General features: G+C 38.3%; 1 protein-coding gene across 1 annotated transcript in view; it reads left to right on the top strand.

Annotated features, from left to right (window-relative positions):
* The window catches only part of LOC121663290 (collagen alpha-2(I) chain-like), a 14,072-nt gene extending 2,593 nt beyond the window's left edge, over positions 1 to 11,479 (top strand). The window contains exons 3-4 of the mRNA XM_042025377.1: positions 6,933 to 7,025; positions 8,512 to 11,479. Of these exons, the coding sequence (XP_041881311.1) occupies positions 6,933 to 7,025; positions 8,512 to 8,535 (117 nt within the window). The 3' untranslated portion in view covers positions 8,536 to 11,479. The remainder of the gene's footprint in view (positions 1 to 6,932; positions 7,026 to 8,511) is intronic.
* The last annotated feature ends 128 nt before the right edge of the window (positions 11,480 to 11,607 follow it).

Here is an 11,607-nt window from a genome sequence, read left to right as displayed (position 1 = left end):
TTTTTTTTAATAACTACGAAGCTGTTTCTTGGCGTAAAGATGGTTGATTGCGCCGTGGGCGCTGCTCGGTAACCAGCCACCTTCTGCCGCTGCCCCGGCGGCCCCGAGCCGACTTTAGAAATAGACACACACACACACAAAAAAAAAAGAAGAAAAGAGGGGAAACAAAGCAAAAGTAGCCGTAATAGTCTCACCCCAGCCCTTGGCTGCAGGTCAGGGCTCCCTACAAATTGCACGGGGGTATCTGGGAGGGAGAATTGACGGGAGAAGGATTAAGAGGCGTCTTTTTAAAGATTTCAGGAAAGAAACCCAAACGTATAAATTAATACAAGATAATATATTTAAAAATCGGAGCGGGAGGGGGGAGGGAGCCTTTGTTATCAGAGAGGTAAATGAATATGTATTAGGCTGGAGACTCTGGCTGAGGGAGCGGAGCAGCTCCCTTACACAGAGAAAGCTCCCACATTGAGACTCTGCATTGGGTCGCACTCCCCAGTAACGTCTGAAATGCAACGTTTCTTTGAAAAAAAAAAAAATAAGGACTGTTCCTGAAGGATTTTGAAACAGTTATTGTTTATAATTCTTAAGCATCAGGGGATAAGAGAATTAATATCTTAAAAATTAAGTTCTGTATTCAGTAATTAAGTAGGTTCATCTGAGAAAAAAAATCTGCTTTGTTAAGTGAAATATTGGTCAGTATGATTTCATCTGTTTGTAATGCCTGGGTGCTTTTGAATTTAATTTATTCAGTTTATGAAAAAAGGTGGTTTTAATCACTGGCAGCAGCACAGATTTAAAATGAGGTCTGAGGAACAAACACAGGCTTTCTTAAGCATTCTCAGAAATGGTTTAAAGCAATTTAGGTCTTGAAGGTCATTCTTGTTCCTGTTTTTGTCTGTGAAGTTCAGGCAGCCTCAGATCCAGACTCCAGTGTTGATTATGGAATCCCCACTAAGTTTTTTCGTTGGACAGATGTGAAGAGGGGAGAGAATAGGTTTGTGCCCCTTTAAATTTAGTTGACAGTTCAGCTACCTATGACGTGAGATCTTGTAAAAAACCTCTATTACTTTTTCAGAATGGCACTGACTTCACTATGTTCAGAAGAACAATAAAAAATTAATACAAATCTATGTTTATTACTACAATAATTCTGTATATGTAGGCACAGAGCTTTTGCTCAAAAAATGTTCTGATATCATAGTGTTCAAATTAGGGCTATTACTTTAAAGTTCACTAATGCATCTTGGAGAAAAGGAATACATCTTGTCTAGATGCAAAGTTGCTTTTTTATAGCTTCGCTGTAGTTCTCTTTTCCTACGTTATTTTATTAATGGGATTTTTATGTGGATAGTATCTCAAGAGTTCCTTTGCTTCTGCTGTTTATTCGTCACTTGAAGTCATAATAATTTGTTTCTAAAACCACAGCTGGCTGCTATAAAGGCAGAAGAGAGGAAGACCATGATTTATGTGGTGAATGAGAACTAAGAACAGAAGAATGTAATAAATGTTTGTTACTTAAACTTCAAATATTGTTATGAAAAAGGTAGCATAAAAATTAAATAGGCAGTATATCAGCAGGATCTTTCCTAAACAGAGTTCTGTTATTTTTTCATGAGAACTTAATGTCTCTTAAAAATAGCATTGAATATCTGATAAACTTACAAGAGTAATGAAATTCTAACTTAAAAACTGCAAATCAATCCTTAAATGACAATATTGGCACCTCATAAGAGTACTCTGGTTCACAGTTACCTTTATTCTCTGGCTTGAGACATCTGAAAGTGCTATAGCCTCGGTGGAGTATGGCTGTATTTCACTGTTTCTTTCAACTATGTTAGTTGCTGTTTTTCTCCTCTGTCTGCATGAGTCTTCCATACACTCACAGGGGAGAAAAAAAAATAGCTGTAAGGGTAAGAAAAGGTGACTAAATTAAATTACTTTTGGGACTATGGGCCATATGTAGTGCATGAAAACACTTAAAGCTACTTTTTAGCTTCTTTGGCACCGGGATATTTAATACAGGTTTGGTCTGCCTTAAGGGTTTTACTTTATAAAAATCAGAATGGAGTAGGAGAAAGATGTGAAATGGAGAAAGAGAAAAGAAGGAGCAGACTCAGAAAACTTAGCCTTCCATCATGTAAACAAATTAAGGGTTTTTTAATCTGCCATGTAACAAACAGTAATTCTTCTAAACAGTCACTAATACAAAAACTATATACAAGTGGGGATTTAAAAATTTTATGTACAATTCAAACCAAATGCTTTATTTATTTTTAATCTGTATGTTCTGGGGTAGCAATTATAGGGTAAACATTGCCTGTACATACACAAATAGGAATGCTTCTGAGCCAGTTTTAGAGGCATATCACCCAACTGGGGATGAAAGGCACAAACCTAAGATATCCCTAATTATTTTTCCCGATACTTTCTATTACTCGTGAACACTTTGGTTCTGACTGTATATCATCCATATAGTAGATAATTTTAATCAAGTTTTATATTAGTAGTGAAAGTATGAACATTAAGAGTTCTTGAAAATCACAAGCAGAATATATTGTTTCTGACTTGATTACAAATGTATATGCTTAAGACAGGGAAGGATGAGTGAATTTATTTTTTTTTTCCTTTAGGCAAAAATCCCTTTCATGACCGAGGAAGGAGGCAACAACGTTTTTACAGTCCTGTGAAGTGCCTGTTACTAGAAATGATTTTTACTTTGTTCCTGAAAAGTATGCCAAGTTTACTGGAGAGCAAGTATGTTGATTTATTTATATAATATGATGTGAGCAGAGGAGGGATAATGTCTTTTTGACCCAGCTGATTTTGCTAAATTTGCTCTGATTCACTGAAAAGATTTACTGATTTATTAAGAGAGATTTACCTAGCTACCTGGAAGAATACAAGGGCCCTTTCCTTGCTCTCTGCATCCTTAACTTCCCAAAGATGCAGCACAGAATATCCATTATCCATGGCATACCATTTGGTCAGTTAAAATCCCCTTCAGTTAAAAGGACAGCTATTGCTTATCACATGCCTCTACTTCTTGACCATATTTTGACAACTGTTTACCTGACCTAGTCTAAATAACAGTGTACAGTTTCTCCCTGTCCTGGGATTACAGTCTGGTTCTTGAGCAGAGAAATAAGAATATTGAGCCTTTAGCTCCAGCAAATTGAAACGAGTTAATTGTAACTGCACAGGACAAACAAGGTCTGCAGTGTGAACTCTTAGAAGATTTCTCACTTAGCAGTTAGGAGAAAGGTTTGCTTATTTCACAAAGAGTTCCTACAACATAATAAATAAAACATAGAGAAGGCAAATATTTTAGTGTATGGGATCACTCTGCTCTTTTCAGCTGCCTGAGGAACAGAATGTTTTGATGAATTAGATTAAGATTTACACCAAACAGTTTTACTCTTTACCAGCTGCCACCTTATTTCCTGCCATTTTTATCTATTCATATGTGAATGCTTTGCCTTTCTTGACAATATACATGTGGTAAAGGAGAATAATAAAAGAATTCAGTGAATAACCTCTGTGAATCAGGGGTGCTATAAAAGGAAACCAGCTCTTGTAATTTAAAAGCAAACATCAAAAGATGGCACCAAGAGAGTAGTACTTTGAAATAATATCCAGGTTATTTTCTTTCAGAGACAGTTGAAGGATCATTCCCTTTGGTTCCATGGACAGGTAGACAGATAATCACTGACAAGCATGAAACTGACTATAAAAAGGTGGCATTTAAGTCCAATTTAAGTCCATCTCTCGTCTCATCCTGTGCTATCTACTATTTAAAAGTAAAGGCCTCAATTGCATTGAGTAAAAGGTTACCTAGGCACACTTGGGATCTTCAGTGAAAATAATTAAATGTAGTGCTTGCTTAGTTTCTCCAATTTACTATTTACAATTAAAGGTAAAACCAAAATAACATAAAATACTTTGGACAGATAAGTAAAGGAAAAGTGGAATGTGGTGACATAGGGTACTAAGCATAAAAAAAAAAGATAATTTACACAGCAGTTTTTATTTTATGCTATGTTAGGATTCTTTATAAACAGCAGAATTCTGGTCTAATGCTATGTTATTTTGTGAATTATCCAGTTTCACTCTGACTAAAACTAGCTAAATATTGCTGAAAGTTACTGGAGAATAAGTTGTAAATATATATGCTTTGATAGCATTTTCTTCCCTATCATGCTTCCTTGTCATGAACATGGTAGAAAAAAGGACTGCTGGAAGGGACCATTTCTGATACAGTCTTTTCAAACAGCTACTAGGATAATATTTGATATGGATTTTAATATTCAGATTATAGCATAAAATGCTGTGTCAGTAATATTTATTTACCTTGTTTTTTGGCTGAGAAAGAGCATATAGGTGTATATATGCACGTACACCTACACAAACACATGTTCAGAATCATGCTCTCTGAAGTTCTGGATTTTTAGAGAATCATACACTCTTGTCTTTGTTTTAGAAAAATCCTAGAGATAGCACAGCTGAACGCACTGTGAAATCTTGCATTCTCATCCTAGATGCTGCCAGAAAAAACAAGACTTATGCTTGAGGAGGATTGAGATGTTTTCCTGCCAGTTGCAAGTCCTGCGCCTCAAAGTAAAAGAGAGAAAGTAATGTCTGTGAAAAAAGTTTTCCTGACAGACAGCATGAAGGCAGCTCTCCTTTGCTTTGCCAATCCATAAGTAATTAAAGTTCCTTTGTTGGCAGAGAGTCAGTTTTGAAACTAATACGGAAAACTAAAACAGGTGATGCAGTGGCTATCTCTAAAGGGGAGATTTTTGAGTGAAAAATAAAGTGAAGATGAAGTAGAAACTGGGTTATAAGTATCTGACTAAATGGCCTCCTATCAGAAAAAGATTAATTTTAAATCACTGTTCTAGTTCTTACATTAAGGATAGTTTAATTCACCCAGAGATACTTGGCCTTGAGGATGAATTCCTGCAATTAAGTGTTTATGATTGAAAGTGCTGCCATGGAGAGCAGACAGATGAATATCATTTTAGGAGTACTGTGAATCATTAAATGAGTTGTTGAACCTTTTTCTGGGCATGAGCCACTTTTAAATGTCAGGCTAAGGCTATAATAGACTTCAGCATAAGGCCTGATGTGTTGCTGTATTTTGAGTATTGGAGTATATATATTGCTGTATTTGGAGTTTGAATAACAGGATAATCAATGTTTATTAATGTATTTATATAACTTTAAACCTCTTACAGCTAATTGAAAATATGTTGCCTGTTGTATGCGAATATGCTCAAATACATTTTTCAGATTAGTGCATTAAGTGTTAGTGTCAGGTAATGAACTTAACCTGCCTCTGAGGTGTTGGCTTCTTTTGGCTCAAGATAGGCATGGCTGCTTTCCCTGCTTCAGTATAAAGAGAGGCTGGATATGGAATGTCATACAAACCTGGACAGATGACAAGAAAACAGCACTAGCTGCCAACTACCTTCTCTCTGTTTGCCAGGGTTAGTGCTTGCTTTTCGTCAGGATAGCTCAGCGCATCATCCTGTATCTGACTGGCATAATGGGAGGAGGTAAACTGAAATGCAGGCCAGACAGGCTGGCATTTTTTAGGCTCAAGAGAGGAAACAGACACAGGGCTACTCTTTCTGGTTAAGGAAAACAGCACTGGTCCACAGCTCGCCCTTTCTTGGCACAGCCTGTCCATTTCCAGAATTGCTTGCTCCTCCTGTAAGCAGTTTTTCCAGGTATGTGGAAATTAAAGCTCGAAGAGTAGTAGATAAAATTGGACAGACTGTTTGAAGCAGTATCTCCCCCTGTACTGTACCCAAAACCATCCTGTGGCTCTGACAGAGCTCTGCCTGCAGCAGGGAAGAGAAATTAATCCCTGCATCTCCTCCTAAACAACTTCAGCTTTCAGACTGGTGTTTTAAGATGAACACCAGTTTCAGTGTGGCTCAAAATTGCCATTGATCAGGAGCAGCCTCGTGAGCTGTTTGCTCATGAGGTGGCAATTCTGTCCTGGGGTGGGGTGAAGGGCTGGGGGGAGAGTACTAACTCCTTCAGCCGTCAGATTTTAATCCCTTACCATATGTGACTTGAAGTCCTTAGATGCCCTCTACTGCCATATACCAGAATTAACAGATGGCTCTGTGTAACCAAATTCAGATTTGCTTAAGTTTGTTATGATCCCTCTGTCTTTATAAATGAATGGAGGAGGAGAAATAATATCCATAATCATTACAAAATATGCAAAGCCTTTTATAAAGTGTGAGTTTGGGCTAGACATATTTTCTGACTTTCAGTGCCATTGCCCTGCATTTCAAAATCTTAAAACTAATTTTAGTAGTCTCTTCAGAGCTCATTTCTCTGATAAACTATCCCTCCGTGAATAAATGCGATCTGGAAAGATGCCTGAGGCACAGCAGAATTTTTCCCCAGCATTTCATGCCACATGATGCTAGACAGAAGGGAGCTGCAAAACCTGCTGCTGTAGATCAGCCTTTGTTCTGGTAAGGAAGAAAAGGATGCATTTAGCCATCAGACGTATCTTTTGCGTAAGACAGAACAGCAGGTAAGAGTGTACCTAAAATGGAACAAGAATGATATTTCTGTCCTACCTTCGCCTGTGTTATGACAGGTTTTGTGTGCTGGCAGGCACAAAGCAATCCTAAGTCAAACAGAACTAATCTTGGAGGAAATCACTCCCTAGGCTCTTAAGAATCAAGTCGTTCTGTGGTGCTTGAGCTTTAGCTGTGCTGGGTATGTCAGCTCCTTTTCCTTCTATAAGGAAAAGCCAGCCAAACAATCCCACCTTTGCTTCCCTGTCCCAGGTTCCCATTGCTGATTTGACTGAGTGGGTTTGGTCCAAATTAGCAGCCATGTTTTGTGTACATTTTTAAACATGCCTTACCTTTCCTGAGGACAGTCTATTACTTTTTCAACTCTAGGTGGTTGCTGGTGATGTTGCAGATAGAAGCAGGCATGGCAGGAGGGAGCATGAGCTTTCCAGTGGAACATGTGACAGCAGGGACCTGCTCCAGGTGAATGGAGGACACACAGGAGAGCCTCTGCCAGGCTAGTAAAAGGCTTGAGTTCATGAAGGGTGCAACTTTCACACTGTGCTTTCTTTTCCCTCCAGCACAGTCCTCTACTTTCAGGCCTGGTCACTGCTGCTTACATTTTTCAGGAGCTTTTATAATTTTTCCAGAACATAATCTCAAACTAACGTAAATCCATAGCAAAATCTTACTGTGAATGGGGGCTTTGTTCTGTGAGACTATTTTTGAAAATGCCAGGTTCTCAGTTAGCCATTGCATAAAAGGCTGAAACATGAATTTGTTCGTATGCTTTTGTTTCAGCATATTCATTCCTTCAACCCCTTCCCCCACTTTCTCCAAGGAATACATAGAGCTCTTCAAGTCCTCCTAGCAGGTGGGCTGTATAATGTTATGGTGGCAAACCTGGAAAGCTTTACCAATTTATACCACCCAACAATGTGGTTCATTGCATGTATTTTTATTAGATCCCCATTTTTCCAGTTTCTTTAAGGACATTTCAATCTTTAAGTGGCTTTTTTCTTCCCCTATCCATCAGGGAGTGAAATCGTGCGTCCACAGAATGTAAATAACAGCTGTTTCCACTCAATTTGCATTTATATACTTAGTACTTAAAAGCAGATTATTTCTAGAGGCTTTCACAATCTATTCAAAAGTTCTACTCAGTCAGAGGTACTAGTGAGATGTTAATGAAATCCCTTTGGACTGGCTGATCAAAAAGGCGCAGCAACAACAGTGAAATTCCCCAAATGACTCATCAGTTATGCTTCTGAGTTACACTTCCGCAACTGACTGAAGTGTATCTTTTAATCTCCTTGGGCATTTTAAGATCAGTTCCTTGGGCTGCTCTAAGGGGACAAAATATGGCACGTAAGGAGATTAATTGTTAAAAAAATCTGTGCTGAACTGGTAGTGTGTTTCTAGCAAAATGAATTTGTCATACAAGTACAGCCAAAAATTAAAAAAAAAAAACCAAAACAACACCTGCCAAGCTATGTAAGGGGAACAGCGTATTTGCCAGTGTCACAGATCTTTGAATAAACAAACCCCTTACGCCCTGAGAAAAACTGAAAAACAGCTCTTTGGTGTTTATACCACTATTTTCTTTTGTTGACATTTCATGAACCCTAAAAAGGATAGACATTTTTATTTAATAATGCCTAAAGGAAGATTTTTAGAATTATATCCAATTACTGTGGGTTTCCCTCCAGAAAACTTCGGAAGCCTTTCACCTCATTATTTCGCCAAGTGTCTCAACTTGAACCATTTCTTTAGATTCCTTTGATCCTCTGAAGACTGAAAATTACAGAACAATGACATTTAGTGACCTTTGGTATGGTTCATTTACTCCAACATTGACTGTGTAAGAAGATGCTTGCTCCTAAATCCAGATTTTGTTTGGTTTTACAGAACTGCACTTTCTTCTCTGAATATTTGTTTATTCAGAAGAAAAATACTTTTATTTTTACAGGAGTCTCAACTGAGGCATCTCTGAACTGGACTGGAGAATCTTGGTGACTCAGATTGTTTAGAGAAGACTAATTATGTGTGTGAGTTGCTGCTTTTTTGTATCTGTATAAGCCTGCGCCAGACTCATTCAGACTTGGTACTCTGAACAGACAAAGGTAATCTAAGATCAGGTAATCTCTAAAAATGCTGTGGGTTCACACTACCTGATTTCAGAGGGCAAGCTTGTATTTCTAAATTTTGAAAAAAGTCCCTGATGTCAAGAAGGACTTATACTGGGAATGTAAGAGGAATATATATGGCTTACATTCACACTAGCTGGGCTAGTTCCCTCCAGAGCAGACTTGCATATTCACATCCCACAGTCCTCCTTGGACTCTTTCTGGTGCCCCTCTAAACCGAACATGCAATACTGATTTTTCTATGTTATCTTTCAGTTTGGAGTTTGTGAAATGATGGGAAACTGTCCTGCAGCCTGTGAGAAGGGTGCTTTCCTAGCATCAAAGTGAAGTATGTGTTGTATGTTCTGGGATGGGGTAACGTTTGGGGGCACAGTCAGCTTGGGCAATTTAGAGGAGCATGTAGTGTGAAGTCAAGCAAGATGTGATCTTGGGAGCAGTGCTTGGTGCAGGCTGTCCCTGCAGCAGTGGGAAGCCACTGCTTTAACGAGGGCTTGTGGAACAGGGGGAGGCAAGGAGGAGGTGTGGGAGCAGCAGTGGGGGCCTGAGCTTGCTCCCAGACTGCTGCAGTAAGGACGTGCCCAGAGGGATCCTGAGCATCTCTCTGCTGCCGGGGCCACCTCGGGTGTGGCACAGCCCAGGGTCCTGGTTTCAGCTGCCAGAGTTACACAGGTATTTTCACTGCAGAATAAATGCATCACCGTTAAAGAAATACAAGTCTTTTCCTGCATCATTTCCACAAAGTCATGAGTTAAAATCTTGGTCATATTGAAACAAAACACTTACCCTGTTCTAACAAGTCAAGCTTTTGTCCACGGACTGGACAAGGCCTGGCTAGGCACTGTGTAGGTACTAACCACTGCTGCTCTTCTCTCACAGGCCATTGTGTCACCTTTCAGCCTTACCAGTGGCCTCTTCGGGCTCACTTCAAATCTTTCTCCAACAAATATGGCCATATAAAGTCAATGAATTGTAACCCCATCCAGCCAACACACAGCGTATTTCTTTCAGTAATTTAATACAAATATATGCTCTAGAAAGGGAATTTCTGTCGTTTTTCTTACCTCTGCTTATGGTGAATTTCCCATGAATTTTACTTGCACTGTGCTTCTACTCTGGATAGGAAATCCTTTTTTCTTAATCCAGTTCTAAATTTTGTGGAACTCACTGCCACTCTGTTACCCCATCACTAATACCAGGATTTTAACCGTAGGAAAAATGGCATGGTGGAAAGGGAATTCTGTAAACATCTATTCTTGGAAAATTACAAGTGAACCCACACTGAAGCCAGTCAGTATTAAAAATTTTAAATAAATTTTAAAAAGGATATGAAGCCTTATGTTACTTATACCAACCAAATGTTAACTAATTAAGGGTCAAGGGAATTTTTTTCCTAGCATTTATTATTCAATAGAAATCATCAGTTTGTGTTAACTAAAGTGAAGGTGAGGACCACTCCTGCAGCCCAGCTCTGATGCAGTGTAATTCCTACAGACACCGACTTCAGAAAAATGGTACTTAGTGTATTATTTGTTTAAACAAATAAAACACATTTGAATGAGAAACTAGCAGTGTTTAAGACAAGAAACTTCAGCAGCGTTTAAAAAACTTAGTGTTAATGACTAGGAGTGTTTAAGAAACACTGATCTTTGCATGAAACCATTAAGTTGTTTTGTCACCATTAGTGAGTAGGAAATCCACGTTTGTATAGGAAGGTCATGCTTCAAGAGTTTAATCTTTTACTTGGGTTAATTTTTATTCTACATGGTAATGGCTTAGTGCAGTAGTTTTTCACTGTTCATTTAATTTTTCTCTGTTACTTTCATGATTAACATTTTATTAGTTTTAGCAGAAGAGATGCTAAAAACCAGCTCTTCCAGATACCTTTTTTTTGTTGTTGTTGTTCTCTCATATTTTGCTGATAGGGAGATCCTTTTGCTGAGGAATTGTAAACTTTGGTAGCAGTCAAAACTGGTCTTATTTAAAAAGGTACACTGCCTCTGACCTGAAACTGTTTTTCATCTTGACAAGCACTAAAGCTGAATATAAGCGCAACTGTTTTCTGTATTTATGTTTCATAAAGACCAGTTGGCAAGGCTTCTTAGTTCTACTGGCTGTTCCAACATCTTGTGTTGTCTCTACACGATGAAAAACTTTGTGATACATTGATTATCACATCTCACCTGCATCACGACCCTTAATAAACTGGCATGCCAGGCCATAAACTTCTACTTCTCCAGAAGCCACGAGATGTCTGCAAAATGTCTGAGCAAACACGCTGTTTAGTTCATGCAGCTTCCACGTATGTCCCACTGTCTGCTCTGCAGTGTTCCAACAGCTGTCGTTATACTCAGTGGAACTAACATTCTGTGTCGATTGTATTTAAAGTTTCAGATAATTCTGTGCAAATTTCCCAGTAAATCATAATTTATCATGTTCATTTTTCTAGAAGTGCCTAAAGATAACAGTTGAAATCATAAGCTCCCTTTAAAAGAAGTGCCAGAAAGATACATAAATAACTGTCTTTTTTCTCCAAAGAGCTTATTATCTTTTAGCATTAGAGGGTTGATTAAATACAAGGAGGTGAGATTAAAATCCCACACACAACGTACATTTACAAATTAAATGTGTGCGAATTACTCTATACAGAAAACCAAGAGTTCCTATCTATATACAGACAACATACTATTGAAGGCTAGCAGAAACACTAAAAATGGTTTTATCTGAATTTTAAGGGGAGTATTTTACACAGGTGTGCTCCAAAATTAAAAAAAAAAAAAAAAAAGGCCCCAATATAGATCTCTGAATCTCATCTTCATCCTCCCTTCACAGAAAAGTAGATGCATCTCCAGAGAACAATTGTGTGACATATTCTAGACAACAAAATGTTAAAATAAGATCAACTACCTTGTGCACCTACT

The sequence above is a fragment of the Corvus kubaryi genome, unplaced genomic scaffold, assembly GCF_017639235.1.
Source record: "Corvus kubaryi isolate FWS band 111438036 unplaced genomic scaffold, C.kubaryi_AGA036_p1.0 129, whole genome shotgun sequence".
NCBI lineage: Eukaryota > Metazoa > Chordata > Aves > Passeriformes > Corvidae > Corvus > Corvus kubaryi.
Note: the sequence above shows the minus strand (reverse complement) of the source record. Positions and strands in the feature narration are given on the sequence as shown.